General features: G+C 45.3%; 1 protein-coding gene across 4 annotated transcripts in view; it reads left to right on the top strand.

Moving 5' to 3' along the window:
• The window catches only part of CAVIN3 (caveolae associated protein 3), a 48,061-nt gene extending 27,689 nt beyond the window's left edge, over window positions 1-20,372 (top strand). For 3 of the 4 annotated variants that reach the window (XM_082749108.1, XM_082749107.1, XM_082749106.1), the window contains exons 3-5: window positions 11,132-11,220; window positions 17,894-19,217; window positions 19,758-20,372. In XM_082749108.1, coding sequence (XP_082605234.1) covers window positions 18,834-19,217; window positions 19,758-20,159 — 786 coding nt within the window. In that variant the 5' untranslated portion in view covers window positions 11,132-11,220; window positions 17,894-18,833 and the 3' untranslated portion in view covers window positions 20,160-20,372. Of the gene's footprint in view, window positions 1-11,131; window positions 11,221-12,604; window positions 19,218-19,757 lie in introns of those variants that run through there. The other variant, XM_082749105.1, reaches the window with a different exon arrangement.
• The last annotated feature ends 3,926 nt before the right edge of the window (window positions 20,373-24,298 follow it).

Raw genomic sequence — 24,298 nt, 5'->3', positions numbered from 1 at the left:
TCATGACAGTGCTCTATAAAATAGGAATTATCATCCCCATTTTCAGATGCAGAAACTGGTGCTCAGCCAGCCTGTGTAACTTGCCAAAGGTCACACAGCTTGTTCTGTCCCCAACCTGGTTTTCCTGTCTTCGGTCTTACCCCTCTCCAGACCACCCTCCACACTGCCACAAGCTAGAGCTTCCGAAAATCCTTCCTGAAAACTCTCCAGTAGCCCTCTATCGTGTAGAGGATAAAGTCAAAACGCTTCCCAGTTGCACATAGAGTCCTTGGCTATCCCAGTCCCTGCCACCCTCAACACTTCCCTGCCCCATTCTAAGGATCAGGCAGACAGGGTTGCTGGTGACTAACTCCTGAAGGGGCCCACCTCTCTTACAGTATGCACTAGTATGTGTGGGGAGCTGGTGGTGCACATCCCGCCCCGAAACCCTCACCTATTCTGACCCCTCTGCCTCCTGTACCTACCTCTACCCTGTTGCCTGACCACGTCCTACTCATCCTTCAAGTCTCAGCTTAAATGTCACTTCCTTTGTGACTTCCTTAGCCTTTTGTGATTCATCCTCAACCTCAGGTGGTTAGATCTTTACATGATATGCCCTGTCCCAGCATTTCCTAACATTTACCATGATGATAATTAAGTAATTGTTTTCATAACTACTGTTATGAAATTTCATAACTATGTTATGTCAATATTAGTCTCTTCACTAGACTATCCGGCTTTTTGACAGAAGGGCCCTAATGGAGGATACCCATTGCAGCTTTTTGTAACAACAAAAATGCCTGATTTGCAAGAAGCTCTGCAAAAGACACAGATGTCCTTTGGAAGATGGGTGTGTCCTTACTCATAATTATACCTTAATAACCATTCTCAAAATGTTGGCTTCCTGACACCAAGATTCTTTTACTACCCGAGTCAGGAGCATTTCCCCTAGGGGACTGTAGTAATGATTCCACTATATTGGAAACTGGTCATTTTATATTTCTCATGACACACAACAGAAAGGGAACAAAAGGTGTCCTAGTATTGTCTAGGATGATTAATCTTGATAGCTATTAAAGAACAAAAGTTCTTCTGAGTGCATCTGAAGGTCTCATTGGCTTTATCTAGCAAGTGGAGAGATGCTCTGAGAAGTGGTACTAAAATACAAGATTTTTATAGGAAGGAGGGTGTGGCGAGATATTTTTAGCAGAAAGAAAAGAAGAGTTTCTTTCAGGCAGAGTCAACTTCCCTTCCCTTGGGGGCAGTGGCAGAGGGTCTTATCCAGCAGATTAGCTCATCTTCTTTTGGAGACCAGAGCATTTCTGACTGGTTAAGATTACATTTCTATGGGAGATGGAAGTTGCAATTGTAACTGAACTCCAAGGGTTTGATGTCACTTGGGGTGCATCAAATTGAACACAAGGCAAGGAAATTTGTAGGCAGTGAACTTTTTATCACGTGGTACAAGTAAGGAGACAGGGAGATAGCTTTCAAAGCACTGTCTCTCTGTGGGGTAAGCACAGGGAGCTTTGATTTAGTGTCTTAGTGGGCAGGGCAGGGAGCTTAGGCACTTCTGGTTCAACTGGGCAGGCCTAACATGTCCTCATGCTAGTGCCTACATCATTATGTTTAAAAAAATAGCAGAAAACTGCAGTAGAAGGAGATCTTAGTATTATAATGAACTAAAGGTAACTTCAGGACAATTTAGGGGGCTTCTGTGCAGGTCCTCAGCTCCAGTCCTGCTCAGACTGGCTCCATAAGGAGAAACCAGGTGAAACACACCAGCTTCTACCGGCTATCAGGTGAACACCTAGTTGGGCGTCTCCTTGCCTGGAAGTGTAGGTTCTCTAAAACAAAACAGAACTGCTTTTTTCTGTTCCCCTCCTCCCTTCTGCTGATAGCTTTTAGCCCTCTTACTTGAGTAACTTTGTGTTGCATGCTGGTTAACACAGTTAGGTTACTATGAAGACCTGGTTTGGTGACTTGGCTTAAGTGACTCCATTTTGGTCCTGTGGTTTTCTTTTCTTTTCTTTTCTTTTTTTTTTTTCCTTTTCCAATCTAACACCACAGTGTTAGAGAATACCCTTCTCGTTTTCCTTGTTTGTAATATATATATATATTTTTTAATATTTATTTATTTATTTGACAGAGAGAGATTACAAGTAGGCAGAGAGGCAGGCAGAGAGAGAGAGAGGAGGAAGCAGGCTCCCCGCTGAGCAGAGAGCCCGATGCGGGACTCGATCCCAGGACCCTGAGATCATGACCTGAGCCGAAGGCAGCGGCTTAATCCACTGAGCCACCCAGGTGCCCCCTTGTTTGTAATATATTAAACAGACTCTCATTATCTACATTATAAAACAGAGTTGATCAAGCATAATATACACATCATTTCAGAACCAGTAATCAGTATCATTATGAGGAACACATCTTTGAAATACAGAATAGAGCCCCTGGGTGGCTTCTTTGGTTGAGCATCTCCCTTCGGCTCAGGTCATGATCCCAGGGTCCTGGGATCGAGTCTGGCGTGATCATTCTGTCCTGGTTGGGCTCCCTGCTCAGTGTCAGTGGGGAGTCTGCTTCTTTCCCTCCCACTGTCCCCCTTCTTCTCCACCCCATCCCTGTGCTTGTGCTCTCTCTTTCTCTCTCTCAAAAAAATAAAAAGAAATAAAATAAAAAGAAATACAAAATAATTTATGGACTGTACTTTTGTATTCTGTCTTCTAGTTTCTGTTCAAAATACAGTTTTCCAAAGTCATTTTGGTTTCCTACTCACTTTGTTCATTGTAGTTACGTTATTTATTTGTTAAAGAGGTAGGATCATTTGCTATAGTTTATATTTTATTTTGCATCCCCCCCACTACTTGGGGTATTAATTTTCCCCTTCTAACTCACAGTAATATTTATTCTTTGTGGTATACAATTATATAGGTTTCGGCAAATCCACAGGATTGTGTGAACATCAACACAGTGGTCACTGAACATGATCCACGCATGAACAGTGATCTTTTGTGTATAGTTCAATGTGTGTTGACAAAATGCACACATTTAATGTAACCTGTGTTTCTGTCAAGATATAGAACATTCTCAGCTGGCCAGCCAGCAGGAAAGGGGAACTAGAGGCTGAGCAGAGGGTGCTCCCCAGTGTACAAGCACTGATGATAGTGTGGAAGGAGCAGGTGGACGGGATGGAGGCCTTCAGGCACGTGGTGTGTGCCAGTGGTTTTCTTTTCAATACTATTATTGGAGAAAAGTGGTTTGCCCTCCCTCTCAGGGTTTTGTTTCATATGGAGGGAGCTCCTCTGAAGTAACACTCTTGGCCTCTCTCCCCAGAAGAGAAGTCAGTAACTTATCGGAAAATTTGAGAAGAACTAAGTGAGCACACTGGTTCAGCTCCTCCATGTCTTTCTTTGGCAATCGGACTGGCTACGGCAGCATGTGTTCTGTAGGACGTTTTCAAAGGTCTTGCCCCATCGGGGAAACCTTAGTTTTCTGGAATAATCTGTAACTGGGTAGGTAAGCCTCTCTTTATTTCTGGGGCTATTACAAAGTTCATCCAATTATATACATCACCTTCTCCAGTATTAGCTTTATCAATTAAAAAAAGGTAATATGGGGCGCCTGGGTGGCTCAGTGGGTTGGACCGCTGCCTTCGGCTCAGGTCATGATCTCAGGGTCCTGGGATCGAGTCCCGCATCAGGCTCTCTGCTCAGCAGGGAGCCTGCTTCCTCCTCTCCCTCTCTCTCTGCCTGCCTCTCTGCCTACTTGTGATCTCTCTCTGTCAAATAAATAAATAAATCTTTAAAAAAAGAAAAGGTAATATGTTGACCTCTACCTTTTAATTGGTTTTGAGCTGGGGAGAGGAAAAGTGGGGGGTTATTTACTAAAGATCCACAGAACTTCAAGACCTAATTTCACTGGATTGGAAGCCTTATTAAATAAACAGGGAATAGAATTTGGGGATCTAACTAACATGTGAAGAGGCTTCTGGTGAGGTCAGGATCCACAGCTTGAGGTACGGACTTTAGTAAGCATGCGTTCGTGACCGTGTGGCTTGTGGTCGCTTGTGTGGAGCCATGGGGTTGGCTTGTTTATGGAGGCAGTTGGTTTTTATCAGTTGTAACTGGATGGGCAACTTTAGGTTTTTGGTGCCAGATATATGGGGTCTTCCCCTTGGTGGGTCCTCATGCCTCTCAGGACTTTATCCAAAGGTAAGGATCTGTTTTGATAGAGGCAGGGTGGTGGGCTGGCTTTAGGATGCAGGGGCAGGCCATTCCTGCCTTCAGCCAAAGTCGTCTGCTCCACGCAAGTAGGTGGCCTCAACATTTATAACAGCAGGATTGAGACAGATACCACCCTGGGCCAGGGTCCGAGGGCTGGGGCAGGGAGGGATGGCTTAGCTGACACTGGCCTCAGCAGGTGCCTGCTACACAGAATCTAGCAAATACCTGCTGGTCACACTGCTCTGAGAAAAGGCACAGCCACAGTAAAAATGAGAGCCTTGGGTGTAATGGCTGCCGTTTATCCTTGAAACACACAGCTGTTAGACTTAGCATTTGTGCGTGGGCCATGTAGGGACCACACAGAGATGCTGGCGGGCTGCACTGTCCTAATCAACAGGAGTAGCTGAAACCCTTCTTAATATGAGCCTTTTAGACATGGGGCATGCAGAACAATTGTTTACCGTTGTATTATTGGTCAGTTGTATTATTGCTCCAAACCTTATCCAAAATAATGCCATTTTGAAATTACCCTACCCAAGAAAGGGAACCATGGAAAGACTAACCTCCTCTCACCCCATGTTAAGAAGACCAGGATGGGTGAATAAAGATGGGAAAAGGAGATGCATCTAGGTCCATCACTCTTAAAGAAGGTATAAGAACAGAGTAAGATGTCTGAATTTTTATTAGCTCAGAAACAGTGATTAGATCTTAAATAAATCTAGAAAGAGATTTAAAAAAAAAGTCCAGATTTCAGAGCTGACTGGAATGACTCCTTCAAAGGATACTAAATTTAGGAAACCATTAAGAGGCAGCTTCTCAAAACGAGAGATCATAGTGTGAGCAAATTATAAAGTTGTAGTTTACTTTTTTGTATGCCAAACATATTCTATTGACTTTATCTGTTTATCTACTGAGATCAGTAGCCACGAACACTCCAGTTCAACTCTACCACTTTTTGACTCCAGTACCTGCAACTGCATGGGAATTCAAAACACTTAAAAAAAAAAAAAAAGCACAAAGCCAGTATGACACTCAAACTTTTTTCCTTAATATTATTTAATGTTCAGTTAGCATTTAAAAATTCAATTAGCCTGCAAATTTCCCAGATTATGTCATAATTTTTTTAGCCTATTTTTGGAATCAGAGTCCAAATAAGATACAATCATTAATATTAGTTTATAAGTTTTGTAGATCTCTTTTTATCTATACATTTATCTTCCACCTTTATTTTTCTTTAAAATTTATTAGCTGAGGAACCTGAGTTATTTATCCTGCAGGAGGTCCCACAGTAGGCATAGATTGCTTAGATATACTGAAAAATGTTTCTTTGTCTCATATATTGCTGGTGGATTAGTAGTTAGATCCAGAGATTTGACCAGATTCAGATTTGATTTTTAATTTGAACCACCTGGGGCAAAGTGGTTATTTCTCTGATAAATTTGAAAAGAAGGAGTTGGGTATGCTCAACACAGCTCCTCTGGCTCTTCTTAGCCAGACTCCCCCTGGATATACACGTTCCATTCTCCTCCTCCATGAAGTAAAATTTAAAAAGGGGTCTTCCCTGGATGGGGTAGAGGATGGAGTAGGTGGGGAGTAGGGAGAGCTACAGTTTTCTTGTACAATCTATGAATGGGTGGGCTAGTTTCCCTAATCCTGGGGTTCAGGATGAAGAAGTCCAATTACTAAATGATAAAGCCACATCTATCAATATCAACTTATCAGTAGTGTTGTTATTTTGACCTCTCACTTACCTTATTCCTTTGCATTATTTCTCAATTGATTAAGAACTCAGACAGAGAATGGGGTGGGTATATTTATTGGAGCCTTTAAACTCTACAGCAACCACCAATGATAAATGGACTAGCTAGTTGTGTTAGATAAGCTTCTGTGCCTGCCTTGTCTACAGGTCATATTAAGAGTTGGCCATATTGGGCGCCTGGGTGGCTCGGTTGTTTAATCACCTGCCTTTGGCTCAGGTCGTGATCCTGGGGTCCTCAGATGGAGTCCCACATTGGGCTCCTTGCTCACTGGGGAGTCTGCTTCTCCCTCTCCCTTTGCACCTGCCCCCACCCCCACTCATGCTCGCTTGCTCTCTCTCAAATGAATAAATAAATAAAATCTTAAAAAAAAAGTTGGCCATATTTACTGTATTCATCTCATTCCCTCACTCCTGGGCAATAGCTAACTGGGCCTGACCCAAAGCTGTCAGTTAGGTGCTCACTCTCTTTATCTTTCAGGAAATTCTCCTAAGACACAGTGACTTTAATCATTTGATAGTAGGTGCTTAAGCTGGATTGGGAGAGCCTTTTTCTGGCCCTGTGCCTTGCTGATAAGTAGGCATAGAGACTCAGCTTCAGGAAAGGAGTATGGACCAAGCACACAGATGTGGGGAGAGATAAACGATCAGGAGACCTTTGAGAATCAGAGGCAGAAGATGGGCTCTCTGACCTTCTTATTGTAGTCCCACAGGCTTTTTTTTTTTTTGATCTTACAGTCAGTGAGATAGTCAATTCTCCCTAGGTTGATGATATGGAAGGAATTGTACTCACTGGACTTGCTGATGAGACAGCACTGTTAGTTTTCTGGAAGAACTTTCATGATAGGCTCACTTGGGGTAGAAGCTGAGAAGCCGAGGAATCTGAGTATGGACAAAACATTGGCTGGAGCAAGGAAAAGCATTTTCTTAGTCTGGAGAGAAAAGGAAGAAAGAGAGTCAGAGTGTGTGGGGTAGAGTTTGTGATGTTGGTGTTAAATTTCCCATGGCCAACCCTCTGAAACTTTAGAGTTCTGATCTCTTGAAACAGGAAGTTGTCAGTGTTCTTAGCGAAGACTGATGAAGGGATTGTGCTTGACACCCAGATTCATTTGGAGGAATGAAGGCAGCCCAAGGGAGTATAGGAGCCCTGAGGGAGAGAGAGAGTGTATAGAAGTAGATCAGAGTGTGTAGAACTTTGGGCTTGAAACCGAGGTTTAGAACTAACTAACCTGATGATATTGGTCACTTGGGATGTGAGCGTCCTTCACTTCCTCTTTTAGAAGGCAGGGTCCTGTAATCGACACAAAGACCCCAAAGCTTTGATCATATTGCTCCTCAAATTTGTCATCTTTGCCAGGCTATCCTATCATCATAGTTATGTCCCCCTGCCCTCAGGTAGCGTGTCACCACCAGGAGCTCCTTGTTACAGCTCACTTGGGTCTCTCTCCACGACCTCAAAGGAAGAGGTGTTTGGGGCAGATCTTCCTTCCCCTCACAGGTCTCTTCCTCTTGTCTCTCCCAAATTACCAGCAGCCTAAGTGATTATGTGCAGGTTTCTTCACTGAAGAGTTGAAGCAATTTCAGGAGGGAGAGTCAGTGTCAAAGAAGGGAAGGATATAGTGCTCCTAACTTTTTTTTTTTTTTTGAGACTTTTTCTTTAGTTCTCAAAGGGATGCTATGTACAGTTCCAGATCCTTCAGACTCCTTGGATTTTAGCTGGATAACTTTTTCTTCTCGGGCCTCCTTTTAAAATTTGTCCCATTTGAAACCCCACTAGTTTCCAGACCAGTCATAGGAAGGGATCTCACTTCTTGGGTCTTCTCTCTCTCCAAATTTACCATCCTTACCCCAGCCCAACATTCCTAGTCTCACTGCGCCAATTCCAAGTCTCACTGCCTTGAGGGGAGCCTCAAGGACATTAAGCTAGTTCAAAATGAAGCCTGTTGTCACCCAAGTCTTGCAGAACTGTGCGTATAGGGGAGGAGGTGGTGCGTGGGAGGGAAGAACTCCTGAGTCTGTAGTGGTTGTGGATTTAGGTCTTCCTGGCCAGATTTCCTTTTCCATATTCCTATATGTGTGAGCAGCAATCATGTCAGTTCATTTGATTAATAGAATTGTTATATTAGCTCATCTACTGCTCCCAGGAACAGACATTAATTTTTAGAGAGTACAATCTAGACTCATATTGAAAAAGGATATATTTCCTCAATTAGAAGGACATCTCGCCTTTTTCCCAGAGTGAGTGGGCCCCATTATTGTTCAGAAAAGAGGTCTGGTTTCTTTCCTGCTCTGCCTGGGAAGCTATTGAAAGAATAAATAAGCTATATTATCCTTTAATGGCTCCTCCCTCTTGGTAATTCAGGAAGGGCTCCAGACTCAATAAATTGTTTCAGTAGTCTTCTTTGGGAGCTGGGGTAGCTGCCAATTCTTTTATAATAAACCCACCTTCATTTATATTAACCAAGATAGTGTCTGTTCCTTGCAACCAACTGAACCTTGTCTAGAAGAGAAAGGGGTTTTGTCAAGTAGGTTTGCAAGCAATAGAGCCTCAAAGAATGTGTGCATACTCTCTAGCTTTGCCGCATGGTATCAAGTGGCAAAGATTCTTTCATCCTGGGCAGAGCAGTGTGGTGAAGCCTGGCCAGCTTGAGTGGTCTTCTGCTTATTGCAAAAAAGTGACACCTGAGTAGCACCCAATATAATACAGGCCTGAAGATTTATGGGTAGAATGTGAGGATCCCCTGGCATGACTTCTTGTTCTGCCATGTCTGGTAGTAAAGGTTACTTAAAATATTAGCGTAATTCTAGATTAATTCACCAAGGGTTCAAACTCTTCTGGTATGAATATTTGGGTCAGTTCACCTAGTAAAGAAACTGTAAGCAGTGTAAGTACTGGTTAAGAGCCTAGGCTACGTGAAATGCACTATAGAGGATAGACAAATTAAAGATCAGTTTTACTTCTAAAATTCAACCATCAATTTCTCATCCAGCTGCAATGGGATTTTATTTAAATTTAGCTTATTTTTATTTTATTTTGTATATGCTTTTTAAAGATTTTATTTATCTGAGAGAGAGAGTGCCGGGGGAGGGGCAGAGAGAGAGGGGGAGAAGGGAAGCAGACACCCTGCTGCACATGGAGACCAAGGTATGGCTCATTTCCTGATGCTGGCCTCGATGATCTTCTGACACTGGGCTCAGTCCCAGGACCTAGAGATTATGACCTGAGCCAAAACCAAGAGTCCAGTGCTTCACCAACTGAGCCACCCAAGTGGCCTCGTAATATTTAACTCAATCTGTCTTCTGAGTTTTTAATTCTAGTCGTAACCAACTTCTCCTCTCTCTTTCCCTCTTCCTTGTAACATTTGACATTTCAAATCTTTCCAATTTACTTTGCCCTCTCATTCTAATGGTCCTTGATTGACTGGAAGGATGTGAGAGGGAGTTCCTCACCTGAGGATCACGAGCTTCAGTCAAAGACTTGGTTAGTATGTGCCACTTTCTGAGAGTTGTGTCAGGAGGTCTTTCTATGCACCCCTTCCCCCAAGATCCAGGTCCCACAAGGTTTGTGCACTACATGGGGAAGCCAGGGTTTCCCAATGGTTATTGCTTTTGGTTTCAACCAAGACGCTATGTGTTGGCCTCTTGAGGCATCTTATAGAGGCTCAGGTCCTAGATTGAACCTGGGATCATGATGGGGGGAGGGGCTTAAATTGTTCAGCCATAGAGAAAGCTTATCTCTGCCTCCCCTTCACTCATTGCATAGATAAAACAAAGCAAGTCCTATGAGGAGCCTAAGCAAAGGGTTATTTCAGGGGAGGGAATGGACACAAAGCAAAGCAGCACATTCCTTCCTTTCCTTTCTCAAATTTTGTTGTTGAGGTATCACCATAGTCTACAGGCTCTCCTTCAGGGTGGGCACATCTGGCAATGCATATGATGGGGACTCCTCTTGGACAGGTGAGCTGGCTTCCGGGTAATGCCAGGCAGCATCAATGACACCAGCAGGAGGGTTCACTACTCCAAACACCGTAGTCCTGGCCTGTGACCAAACTCAGCCCATGTGCTGTGTTTCCCCCATTCCTGTCATTGCTTCTCACTGGTCTCTCTGTCCCCAGGTTGCCAATCAGAAGCAGGCACTTAATTCTCATGAACACATTTACTCCTAAGGCTGTCATTGCAAGCACAATTTATTTGCTTAGCAAAGCAAATTTTGTGTTTTCTTCAATTAACAAATCTGTATTGGGCACCTTCGTATTCCAGGCTCTTGGGTGCTTAGCATTTGTTCTAAAACTAAGAACACAAATATCTGTGGTAACCAGTTGTGGGTAGGTGCAAGGTCACATTTACTTTTTTACTCAAAACTGCATGCTCCAATCTAAACATGTTCATCCTTCTCATAACCCTCACCTCCCTTTTCCAGGGTGAGGCAGTCTTGCAGTGAACATCCTGAGCATTTTTACAAGAAGGGATCTTGTTGACTTCAACAGTTATGACAATACTTCCCCCAAAAGGATAAGATCAACAATAATAGGGACATCTGAGGGGTGCAGTCACTAAGTGTCCGAGTCAGGTCGTGATCTCAGGATTGTGAGGTCAAGCCCTGAGTTGGGCTCCTCACTCAGCGTGGAGACTGCTTGAGGGTCTCTCCCCCTCTCCCTTGCCCCAGCCACTCACACTCTCTCTAGAATAAATAAATAAATAATTAAAACAAGAATATTCCCACCATCAAGGTAAACCATGTTGAAAAGTATATATTTTTGGCAGTGCTGATCCAGGTCCTGAAGCATTCCAGAAAGTACTCCAGAATGTATCCTTCTCTACCAATTTGAAATGGTCCCAAACACTGATGGAGGAAATTTCTCCACTAATGCTTTGTGATTTCATTCACACTGATCATCTCCTGCAGGATTTGGCTTTCAAGTGAAATGAAAGATTTCTTTGTGTCATCTCTCAGAGGAACCTGTGTTATTGTTATTGGTAGCATTTGGCGTGGCTCATTCACCCCCATAGTATTAACTAGACTAGTTAATTCACTAGGGGTGGTATTAACTAGGGGTGTGTAGGTCAGTAGAGTAGCCACTTGCCACATGTGATGTTAAGCTTTTGAAATGTGGGTTGTGTGATTGGGGACTTAATTTTCATTGTAATTTGTTTTATTTTTATTTTTTTTACACAGGCTCCACACTGGGAGTGGGACTTGAATTTACCACCCTGAGATCAAGACCTGAGTTAAGAATCAGATGCTTAGCTGACTGAGGACCCCAGGTGCTCCCTTTACTTGTAATTTAAATTTTTAAACAGCAACATGTGGCTAGTAGCTGTCATGTTGGACAGTGCCAGGCTAGAGAAATCCCAAGACAAATCTAGGAAAACGGGTTTTGGATCACATTGTTGGTATTACGCTTTACCAGGTGGCACTCTTATCTGACTTCCCAAGAGTCCTTCAACCCTTAACTTAATTGCAAGGAACAATTTCCATTCTTTGTTGGAGGATTTACATTGTAACTCTACCACCTTTATAAGTACAGTAGCATCCAGAAGTTACAGTTCTCTATTTTTATAAACTTTCTTATTCTAGTTGGAACCATGTAAGTATATGGTTTCCTCAATATATTGCACAAATTTTCCAGTCATGGGAGTATTAGACAGTAAATATTTCCTTTTTCTTTCTCTTTTCCCACTCTCTCTCTCCCCTCCCCCTCCCCTCCCCCACCCTTCCTGCCTTCCTCTTTGTCCCCCGACCCCATGCCCCACCTATGACCATCCTTCTTTCCTTTCCCTCTTTCTTTCTTTTTAAACATAAATCTCTAGCCCATATCAGTAGGACCGCTCCAGTCCCCTCTTGCATCCCCCACCTACATTAGCTTCCAAGCTAACTGAACTTTGGCTGACTCTCGTGCCTCCAAGACCAGCCCCATCTCCTCCCCCTGGTCTCACTACTTAGTCCAGGGCCTGAAGCAGCCCTGGGTACCCCTGTGGGGTGAGAGAGCTTAGATGTGGCTTAGATGTAACTTGGTGACAACAGGTTGTCTTAACCCTTATGTCCTGATGGTTCAATTAATATTTCCTTCATCTAACTCCCCACAATAAGGAGGAGTCATGATTAATCTGCAGCTCCCACAAACAGGCAAATTAATTAGCTGGCAGTGGACTCATTTTGTATAGTATATTACCTCCATGAGATTGAGTGCAGTACTGTGATACTATCCCATTTTACAGGACAGGGTGTGATACCAAAAAGCTGGGGTACCAGCCTCAAGGACAATCTCATCAGTCTTAGGGATCCTTCTCACTCTTGGAGTAAGTGTGTAAGCTTGCAGACCTATCAAAACATGGTTACCCTTTTCAGAGCCTCACCACTGCCATACCTGGCTGGGTTGGTAAATGATTATTCATACAGTCTGGTTCTGAGAGCTTTCTCTTCTGCTTCTAGAATCCACTGGATCCGAATAGGATAAGAAATATTTAATAGGGTACTTTGTGTTGCGCAGTACTGCTAAACGATGCCAGTTGCCTTCGAGCAGGATGGGATGACAGAGCCAAGGCTGTTCTCTGCCAGGGTAAAGCTTACTTCTCTCACTTCCCTAGCTGAATTGATTAGCAACTCTCTCCTTTTTTAGACACCAAACAAATGAGTTATTTTTCAAACAAAATCTTACAACTAAGCACCACCAACTCATGCAGTGCTGAATCTTATAAGCCACATTGTTTCCAAGTTGTGATAGATTCTGGGTGGCTCATAATGGCTTCTCCTTCCTTGGGCCCAGCCTGAGATAAACGGGGGGTGGGGGTGTGTGTCTTTGTACTAAGACAAATGTGGCTACAGGACCCCAACTATACAGAGTTTCCTGGTAGTCGCCACTGGTCTGAATCACCGCCCATGGCATCATAGTGCAGCCTGTCCTCCAGGCCCCATCGCATCTCTCTGTCTAAAGGGCTGCCCTGTGAGAGGTAGGGCACACCATTCCCTAACAATCTGCCCTGTCCTTTATTATGTGGGTGGCAGAATATGGTCATGGATCAGAGGCTGTAGTTGAGAAAGGCCATAGAGCTGAAGGTAGAGGGTTGCAGTGGCTTGTTGGTGGCTCTGTGGTTATTTGGTGAAGAATGCAAGCTCAGATCCAGGCGAGGCTAAGGCCTTCCCTGTCAGAGCCCACTGAGTTCCTCAAATTACAGAAGGAGGTTCAATAGAGTCTATTCAGTAATTGTTCTAGGCTTTTTGCCTTTTGGAATGTCCCAGGACATTTTTGCAGGAAAAGCTCAACTCCCACGTCCTGACTGTTGGCACATACTCCAGAACCGTGGGCTTCTGCCAACCTCGGTCTCATCCCAGGTGTGTGGTACTCGGATGTGCCTCAGCCAAAACATCCATCCGTGGCATACTGATTTACCTCATTGTTAACATTTTTCTGCCCCTAATCCTTTTGGTAGGTGTCTCTCTGTATAATGGTTTCCTAGGGCTGCCATAACAAATGTCCACAAACTTAGTGGCTTAAAACAATAGAAATTTATTCCCTTCTAGTTCTGGAGGGCAGAGGTCCAAATCAGTGTTGGTAGGGCTACACACCATTGGAGGTTTGGAAGGAGAATCTCTGATGGCTGCTGGCGATCCTCAGTGTTCATTTTTTTGGTGACTGCTTTCCAATCTCTGTCTCAATCTGCATAACACCTTTTTCTTTTTTGTAGCTGTATTTTCTCCTTTTCTTACATGGGCACCATTCACTGGATTTAGGACCCATTTTAAAACTAGGATGGTCTCTGATAAGACTCAACTACCAGATAAGGTCACATTCACAGATATCAGAGTTTAGAACTTGGACATAACTTTTTTGGGGATGCTATTCAACTCACCAAAAATATGAGAAAATAATAGTGGTTTGATTTAATAGCATGCCTGATTTTTATAAAAAGGCATCCCCAAACCTCTTGGTTATAGTATACCATTCCAGGATCTTCCACCCATTTGGGGATTTTGATTTCTGGATTCAATTCAGATTCTTACTTCCTGTTGCCCCAAACTTACAGCTCTCTTAATTGCCAGTGACACAGAGCTCCGTCATTGTGTAGAATGGCCTTACCCCTTCCGTAGACAGGATGTCTATGACAAAGGGTGGAAGGTAGTGCCTGTCCACTGAGGGTCATTCCCTGTTAAATGCATGGTTCTGCCTGTGTTGCACATTGTTACTTTTGATTCAAGAATTAAGTCCCTGAAGGATGCCCCAGTTTGTCTGGGCAGCTGAAGGTGAGGTTCAGGGTCATGGATGATTCTTGTATGATTAACTAACATAGCTATCCCTCATCCTTTCTTAGATCCCCCTGACCCATTTAATAATTAAAGACTGTTAGTCTGTATTGCAACGTGAGACAGAGCATTCCCATTTACAAAACAGCCCTGCAAGCTCCAGTGAATCTTTCCACTAGCTTTTGTGGTAGAATCACAATCAGTTGTTTTTCAAAAACAACATAATTCTCAGAGTCTGGAAGCATTGCCTTAATCTAAAACTCCACGTATTTCTGCTATATTTTTCCTGCTTGGATCTGCCTCTTTCCCTCCCTGCCCCAAATCATCTGTGAGAGAGGCAGAAATTACAGAGACCTCAGGTCTTATCTTTCTTTCTGACTTACAGGGCACCAGGGGTAGAACTGGCCAGACTGTGACTTGTGACCTGGGCAGGGCCAGTTACCAAAGCTTCTCTGAACCCTATTCAAAGTATGTGGCCTTTTTGGATAATCCAAGAGATGGAATGTGTAAGAATTCCAAGGTGGAGCATATGCCAACTCTAAAACCCAAACACCCCATTAGCAGCTGTTCTTTGTTGTTGTGGGAGGTAATTATTGCATACGCTTTCCTACCTGTTGCAGGCTTAAGTGCCACTACTTCTTAATCTGTCTGTCGGATTCCTTGTAGCTGGTCCCCAAAACTGATGGTGCTTACTCTTTCAGTGACTCTGCCACTTTTGTTTCAGGGGATTTTTGGAACATCATATAGTAGGGCACCTGACCGCTGAGAAAAGAAGAAAAAAAAAACCCAAGGATGCAGAATGATACCACCTGAGTCACCATAACCTGTTCTGTAGCTCTCAGAGATTTCCTTTTACCCTCATCTCATTGAAAGTGAAGGGAATATCCAACTGTTCTTGATATTGGCAGAGACAGAGAGCTGTCTGTGAGCAGATCTTTGTTAAGCAGTATATTCTAGGCCCTGTGAAAAGTACAGCGGATTTTCTTTTCTTTCTTTTTTTTTTTTTTTAAATAGAGCCATTTTTTCCCCATAGTATGCCAAATTCTAGGAAGGGGATGGGCCAGTGTATTTCGTTTTTTGTTTTGTTTTTGTTTTTTAAGATTTTATTTATTTATTTGACAGAGATCACAAGTAGGCAGAGAGGCAGGCAGAAGAGAGAGAGGAGGAAGCAGGCTCCCTGAGGAGCAGAGAGCCCAATGCGGGGCTCGATCCCAGGACCCTGGGAATCATGACCTGAGCCGAAGGCAGAGGCTTTAACCCACTGAGCTACCCAGGTGCCCCAACCTTGTTTCAGGATTTTAAAGGGTGTGTTGGCCCTACCACCATGGCATTCCACAAATTTTTGCAAGATCCGTTATATTTGGGCAACTGTTAATTTAATTGTCTACATCTGCAAGGTGTCTTCAGGCTCTATTAACTTTTCCTGCAGAGAATTTCATACTTCCCACAGAATTAACTGGGGAGGCCATTGAGGGGAGCAACCTATGTAAAGGGATACTGTGAAATGATGGTGATTAATTAATGGATATCTTAGTTTCCCTGGGTTATTAAATTACCACAATCTGTGGCTTAAAACAACAGAAATATATTCTATCAGAGTTCTGGGAGGCTGAAAGTCTGAAATCAAGGTGTTGCTGGGCCATGCTCCCTCCAAAGCTTCTAGGGAAGAACTCTGAATGTGTCTTGCAGCTTCTAGTCTCTCCAGGCATTCCTTGGCTTCTGGCAGCGTAACTCCAGTCTCTGTCTCCGTTATTACATGGCATTCTGTGTGCCTCATGTCTTCTTCTTTTTATTTTTTTTTCCCCTCATGTCTTCTTATAAGGACACCATTCCTATTGGATTAAGGTCCTCTGTTTCTTTAGTATGATCTCCTCTTAACTTGATTACATCTGCAAAGACCCTGTTTCCAAATAAGAACATATTCATGGGCATCAGAGGTTAGGACTTGAACATACCTTTTTCAGGAGACACAAAAAAACCTACTCCAGTGGGTTTCTACTTTTCAAGCCCACACCAAGGAGTTTGAGGGAGTAGTTGCAGCCACACCCCAGAAGTCTTTAAGATCAGGTTACACTGCCTTAGAGGGTTTCATTCTGCATCTTTGTTTTCTTTTTTCCTTATCCTAATTGGAAACTGCAACATGGTTTCTTCTTGGATACTCCATGATCAAGGTTACACGACCATAATTTCTATCAGTCTGGGCTTTGTTAACTCAGAGCATTCTTCTGGGTTGCCTCAAGTTATTTTTATCCATCTCAAGGGCTTCACTTTTCCAACATCAGTCAGTTCCTATTACTTTTATACCTAAGGTTTTAGAGAGACCCATAGAATCATCAGTAGCTTTATTGCTAAGTTTTAAGCTCCTCCTTGCTCTGCATATCCAGAGAGGGATTTAGCAGGTCTTTAAAAATACCTATCCATGTAGTCTTGCTTCTAAATGCACTGGACTCCTTTAGCATTACTCCTCAAAGCTGATGATTCTTTCACAGCCTTTCTCTAGAAGATAATTTTAATTGACTAATTCTAGCAGTGCTGAGATATCCACTTTTCCTCCCATACCATCCATGTTTCTAGGGAAGGGCAAGAAGTAGGCCTAATTTGTTAAAATGTAATTTTCAGCTCTCTTGTCACCGCTGGGTGAAGGAACCCAGGCTAAAGCTTACCAATGCAGGATACTTTCCTAGCCATATAATTTCGTTCTGGAATGGCCATGTAACCCAGTAGAAGGCAAGTGGATTCTGGGAGGCTTCTGGGAAATAGATGTCCTAAATTTTATTTATTTGTTTAAAGATTTTATTTGTTTGACAGAGAGAGAGAGAGAGAAAGATCACAAGTAGGCAGAGAGGCAGGCAGAGAGAGAGAGGGGCTCTACCCCAGGACCCTGAGGACTACAACCTGAGCTGACGGCAGAGACTTAACCCACTGAGCCACCCAAGTGCCCCAGATGTCCTAAATTTTAAGATGGGCCCTTCTTTTCTCCTGACCTTGTATACTGATATAAGACCTGAAACTGCTGTAGCCTCCTTATGCCTAGTTTGGGGATAAAGCTGACTCCTGAAATGAAGCTGCACGGTTGAGAGAACGGTAAAGAACTAGATTTGAAGCTGTGACTGACCTACATTTAATCATCACTCTACAATGGGCTTTTCCAATTAGGTGCAGATTGGGTTTCTTGTTTCTAAGAACTAAACTGGGTTTTCTATTCCCCTGGTTTGAAAGCATTTTATCTGGCACATCCTGATGGGTCTGTCTGAGCAGATGGAACGTCCAATGGTAGAGACAGCGAAGGGAGTCTTTCCTCGGTGTTAAGCACAGGGCTCAAGCTCCATAACCTCCTGTTTGTAGAAGTCAGTCATCAACTTAGCATCCCCGGAAATCTGGCAATAGCTGCCATCCTCTGGGGTATTTTTGTGTCAGACTGCAGCTCCTTTGCATTAACTATGCCCAGTGATAGTTATGGTTTCTTCCATAGTTATCAAGTGGCCCTCACAGACTGGGTAAGGAGAGGGGTCAGGATCAATGGATTGCTTGGACTCCTGAGCCTATAGTCAGTTTACCACATTTTGCTAAAGACAGGAGAGGGTATTTTCCAATCTGATGGCATTAACCAATTCATGAGCCACCGTAACTGGACCTTCTAGGGACACACTCTCTCCCTCTACAGCAGCAGTTTCAAATTTTCTTCATCCTTTGCAGATATTCTCAGCTATTTCTAGAGAAAATTAAACAAACAAACAAACAAACAAACTCCAGGCGGGAGCCACAACCAACCTGCACGGAAACAAAGACATACCAGCACCTACAATAACCCTTTTAAGGGTTCAAAGGAAGAGCTGTCTTGCCTGCCCTCCAGGCTTAGGGTGTAAGAGCTAGGTGTGGCTGGGGCTTTACCACTGAAGCACCAAAAAAAGGGAGGTATGACAACTAGAAGAAAGAAAACAGGGCAAAGCTACCCAACAGTAAGAACTAGAGAGGCAGTAAAGGAGGCCTGTGGCTAAACCCTGGCGATGACTATTTGGAAAATACCAGAGGATGCCCCGCCTGCCGGTGCGCACGGAGCAGCCAGTGTGGTCAGGAAGCGAGGCCAACACCCTAAACAGTCTTGAGTCTGTATGTGTAGCATCGCACAGCCTCCCTGCCTACCGCGCCCAACCCCGGGGGGCACGAATACAGTCCTCAGGGGCGTGGGAGGCCGAAGGCCGTGGCTGTGGAAGCCCCTCAGGTTATCCTTGTGCCGTGCTTACATAGTTTCTCTACCCACTCGATGTGCACAACAGAATTTTCCACGGCTCACCCTCTGCAGTGGTGGGAGTACATTCCAGAAAGAGGCACACCAGAGAACTGTGGCGAAGGAGGGGAATTCAAACTTACAGGGAGAGAGTTTGGGGAAGGGGGGCGGATACGAGGCCGACCAGCTTCCCTGCAAAGGCCCCCCCGGGCGGAGCAGCAGAAGGGGGGGCACTTCCGAAGGACCCCGCCGCCGCCATCCCGCCCCCGCTCCCCTTCCCGCCTCCCGGGAGGGCCTGCTCCGCCTGCCTGAGTCACGGCTGGAGCTGGGGAGGAGCCGGGGAAAGGAGGCCCCAGCCCAGAGTGCAGCCCGCGGCCGAAGGGAGAGCAGGCAGGACGGTCGGGGATCATGGGGGAGAGCGCGCTGGAGCCGGGGCCTGGGTCCGCAGCAGCGGCTGGGGGCCCGGTGCATGCCGTGACGGTGGTGACGCTGCTGGAGAAGCTGGCCACCATGCTGGAGGCGCTGCGGGAGCGGCAGGGGGGCCTGGCTCAGAGGCAGGGCGGCCTAGCGGGCTCTGTGCGCCGCATCCAGAGCGGCCTGGGCGCGCTGAGTCGCAGCCACGATACCACCAGCAACACACTGGCGCAGCTGCTGGCCAAGGCGGAGCGCGTGGGCTCACACGCGGATGCCGCGCAAGAGCGCGCGGTGCGCCGCGCGGCCCAGGTGCAGCGGCTGGAGGCCAACCACGGACTGCTCGTGGCGCGCGGGAAGCTCCACGTCCTGCTCTTCAAGGTCAGTGACCTTAGGCGTCCCCCGCCTCCCGACCACCATCTGGGGCCTCCTTCCCTCCCGTCCCCAGCCTGGCTACCACACCCGCATTCCTTACCCCACCCGGCGGAGCGGACTTCCAGAGCCGCACCCACTTCCCACCACGCTGCCCCATTCCCTGAACCCAGCCTGGCCAACCAGAGTTCGCCCAGCTCAGCTCAGGCCACGTCCACCGAATTTGCTCCAAGTCGCAGCCCATCCCCGAACGGTGGCGGAAGTGCGTCCCGCGACAGTTCGACAGTTCTCTGTCTCCGATTCTTGCCCCTGCTACCACCGTCCTGTGTAAGCAGGTCCCACATACTTTGCAAACTTTAGTAGTTCGCCCAGTAGCTCTTCCTCCCTCTCCCTGCTGCCCCCTACTCTCCCACGCCTCCCTTTGCTTTGCCACTTGGGCTACGGAGGCCAGGGGTGGGGCGGGTTCCCCGGTGTAGTTATGGAGTGAGACTTATGCCGCTGCGCGGGGTAGGGGACTGCCAGTGTCAGCGCTGTGTTCATCACATGCAGGAGGAGGCCGAAATCCCAGCCAGCGCCTTCCAGAAGGCGCCAGAGCCCTTAGGCCCAGCCGACCAGTCCGAGCCCGGCCCAGAGCAGCCTGAGGGTGAAGTTGAGGAGAGCTCGGACGAGGAGCCCGTGGAGTCCAGGGCTCGGCGGCTGCGGCGCACCGGGTTGCAGAAGGTACAGAGCCTGCGAAGAGCCCTGTCCGGCCGGAAAGGCCCTGCAGCACCAACGCCCACGCCGGTCAAGCCACCTCGCCTTGGGCCTGGCCGGAGCGCTGATGGCCAGCCTGACGCCAGGCCCGCGCTGGAGCCCAACCTGGAGTCAGAACCTCCACAGGACACCGAGGAAGATCCCGGGAGACCTGGGGCAGCGGAAGCCGCAGTGCTTCAAATAGAGAGCGCAGCCTAATGGCTGGTGCCTCTCCGGTGCCTATGCCCAGTCCCAAAATAAATCCTCCCTTTCAGAATGCTGCCTTCACACCCAAATAAGGAGTGAATCCTGCATCCACAGCCCCACTCTGACTTGCCTCTCCCAGTTCCTTGAGGCTAGACTGTCCTCTGAGAGAGGAGCAGCCACTCTAACCTGCTTGCCCCCACTGTCAATAAAAGTACCGTCACCTAATCCGGACTCCATGTGAAGGTGCGCGGGGCGGGGGCGGGGGGAGCCTGCAAGGCCCAAGACAGATGTTAGAACCTGGAATGTGGCTTCAACTTCAGAAAGATCACTGAGTCGTTTCTTAGGTTCCCAGTGAATCTTGGGCTCTGATGAGTGGCACATAGAAATACCCTGTTGGCCACCTGCTTCTAGAACACTTTACTACCGGAGAAGCAGCCAGTATAGTCTTTTGCTGTTGGTGCTCAGTAAATGTCAACAAGTGGGTTTCCCCTTAGTTTCTTCTCCCTTATCTTCCTCTTAAAGATTGGGTTTTCCTTTATTCTCAGACCCCTTCTCATTCCAGGTACTTCTCTGTGAATATTTTCTCCCCAGCCTTTCCCACCAGCCACACACACTCTCTGTGGTTGAAATGTACCTCAACTCACTGTGTCCAAAGCAAGCAATCTATCTCTTAAGTCCAATTTCAATTTTAGAGATAATTACTGGGCACTTACTATGTGTCATTTGAAATTGCTCCTTCTTGTGTTTTTGTTACTCAGGAATGGCACCGTCCTCCACACAGAGACCTGGGAGTCCTCCTGGGTTCCTCTCCCTCTCTTGCACTCCCCTCCCATGGGGAAACAGTTATCCTATTGTTCTGACCTCTGCAGTCTGACCTCTTTTTAGAGACCCAGCGCCTTATCTTTCACCTATTATTTGAACTGCCTGTCTGATCCCATCATTCTCCAGATTCAGACCCTTCAGTGGCTCCCCATCACCTTCAGAATAAAGTGAGTTCTTAAATATTCCTTCAACATCTTTAACATAACTTTTCGTGATCTGACTTCTGCCCATTTTTGTAGCCTCACTGCATGCCACTCCCTCTCATTCTGCAACTGAATTACTCTGAGCTTCATGCTATCATTCTCATCTCTATTCTAATGCAAAACCCAGCAAGGAAACCCAGTTTCAGGCCCAGGTGCGTCTCTGCCCTGCCGCCAGCACCACCCACACCTCAGTACTAACTGCCCATGGTGATTGTTTGCCATTATTCTTCCCACACGGTTCCAAAGACTGCGGCTCCTCTGCTCTAGGGATTGTTTTATTAATTTCTGTATTCCCCACACCATATACTATGCCTGGCCCACAGTAAGCCCTTGTGAAGCAAGAGCATCACAGAAGAAGTGAGAAGTGCGAGGAGATGAGCTGGGGATGGGAGCCGGTCATCAGCCCATTCATTCAGTTATTGTCATAAAAAAACATTTTTGAGTACCTCATGTATTCTGGGTCCATCCTATGTCTTGTGAACAGCAAGATGACAATCCTGAGGCCTTCAAGGATTTCAGAGTTTAGGGAGATACAAACATGAATGATGTGAGAATAGCGATTGTTATACGTGTTATTTTGAGAGGAAAGACAGAGGGATACAACCTAACCTAAAGGAGGAGAAGTGAGGAATGTTTAAGGCATTGTTCTTGGAAAAGGTAAATAAATGATGGAAAACAGGAGTGGCAGGAGAGTTCAGTTCCTTCATCTATTAAATGGGGTAATGATAGCCCCTGTTGGACTGCTGGGAGGGTTCATTTATGTAAGTGTCTAGTAAAGTGCCTGGAGCAGAGTTGGGTTCATTCATCCAGTTATTCAACAGGTATTTACTGAACTTGGAGTTTCTGCCAGGCACTGTTTTAAGAGCTGGGGATATAGTGGGACATAAGAAAGACAAGATCCCTGCGTTTGTGGATTATGTAGGGGGAGACTGGGCCATAAACAACTGTATTTATGAGACAGATAAAAACATGCAAACATATAAACTAGAAGGGCTTTCTGGTTATGGGCTCTGAAGGAAAAAAAAAAGAAAGAGTAAGGATACAGATGATGACAGGGCAGGGGAGTACTTCAGATGAGCAACTTGGAGATTTAAAATGGGACCAGACAGGTCATGATCTTGGGGTCCTGGGAGCCGCCTGTAGTAGGGCTCCCTGCTCAGCGGGGTGTCTGCTTCTCCCTCCCCCTGCTTCCCCCTCCCCCTGCTTCCCCCACCTTGTGCTCCAGTGCTCTCTCTCAAATAAATGAATATAATGGGAGAATTCAATAGTGACTTAAATTTTTTTTTCTTATGGATTCAATTAGAAGAGTCTAAACCCCCACTGGCCGTGATTGGTGGAAATTCTATCATCAATCACTTTAGGGCTCCCTCTCCTTCCGTAGACTGTACAAGTATACCAGGAGGTTCACACCAACCATCTCCTGGTCTCTCAGACCTTGGATGTCTCTGCTGCTATTGCTTCTTATGACCACACGATGCCACTGTTGGGGTACCTGTGTCCTAGTTGATGTCTCAACACACCAGAGGTCTCCTTGTCCAGCTCTGTGCCCCTAAATCAGGGGTCCTTCCACGGAGGCTGGCTCTATAATGGATCCATTTCCTTAGGATGTAGACTGTTTCAGGTACCTGGCAGCTACTCCTTTCAAGATTGTGCCAACATGGAGGGGCTGGTCTGAGCAGGCTCAGTTCTCTATCCCCAAAGAAAAACAAATTCTTGTTCTTTTTCCAAATCCTTGGAAATATACCCAATTCCAATTTCCTCCTTTCAACTCAGACAAAATTAAGAGCTTAACTGCACATTTCTTACATAAGATGTCTTGATAGCTCATTGGGAAGCACATGAAGGCTCAGAGTCTGGACTCTGACCTCTAGGAACCTAAAGTCTTGCCTCACTTGGGAGCAGGTATTATTTTTTAGTCCTTGTTGATGCTTCTACAGGAGAAATAATAAAAAGTCAAGTTAAAACAAAACTAGCTTAATTTCTTAGTAGTTCTTTGTTTCATTGCAAGCTCCATCATTACCTCTATTGCTATGATTATTAATATTATAAACTAAACGGAGTGGAGACTGACCCAGAGTACCCACTTGTCTTCCAGCGTATGTGGCACTTAGGTGACTAAGCAAGGGGAGGGGACACTGGTGGATTACCAGAATTCAGAGTTTGGTTCTCAGTTCTTCAGACCATAAGTGCAAATTTATTAGGGATTCCAGTGTGGTTAGGCTGAGAGACACTGATTGCAATAACTGACCCCAGAAGTGCTGGATTCATTAATTTCTTGGAAAAATCCAAATGCTAAGTGAACTAGCATACTCTAGCTAGCTAGTCAGAACATTTTCCATTCTGCAACATGGGAAGCCGAAGATCTTAAAGTGTTACAAAATAGAATGGTGGAAATGGGTTGGAGATAATTGATAGGATTATTCAACCTTGTATGACCATTTTCTGTTGTGGTATTCCTCCTCCATGGATAAAAATACATTCCGGGTAGGAAATTTCTTCTCTTTTTAAGTATTGGATATCCTTTTGCCTTTCCTTTATTGAGAATTGAATCACATAACCTAAGCTTTGAAGGGAACCCAAAAGCCATCCAACCTACCTGCATTTCCAACACAACATCCACTACCATCTTGCTGCCTATCCTTGGCTGGATAAGGATAAATCCTTAATGCTTAAAAAAGCCAGGTGACAAGGAATTCACTACCTCTCAAGCAACTCTATTTTGGGGCAACTTTGACTGATAGGAAACTTTGTACTGAGATCAAAATCTGTTTTTGTGGTTTCTCCTATTGGTGGTTGGCTTCCCTTCAGCAATGTCTGTTAAACAAAATTTCTTTATTTCTATGATATGTCTTTGGAGTCCAATTTCAGCAGTCCACACAAGACTGACTCGTCTAAAACGTCTTCCACACTATCTCCTCAGGCCAAACATTACTGGTTTATTCAACAATTCCTTGTGATCTGTTACCAAATTTTGGCCATTCTTTCGTGAATTGTTTTAGTTTACTAATACCAATTTTGAATAGGGAAGTGTCAAGGTACATGGAAAGAAGCATGGCTTTCATAGTCAAAGATATCCGAGCTTCGTTGCTGGTGAATGATAATTTCCTTTTCCCAGTTCTGTCAAAA

This window comes from Mustela nivalis, assembly GCF_964662115.1.
Source record: "Mustela nivalis genome assembly, chromosome: 9".
Classification (NCBI taxonomy): Eukaryota; Metazoa; Chordata; class Mammalia; order Carnivora; family Mustelidae; genus Mustela; species Mustela nivalis.
The sequence above is the reverse complement of the archived record's forward strand: the minus strand, read 5'-3'. Positions and strand labels throughout refer to the sequence as shown.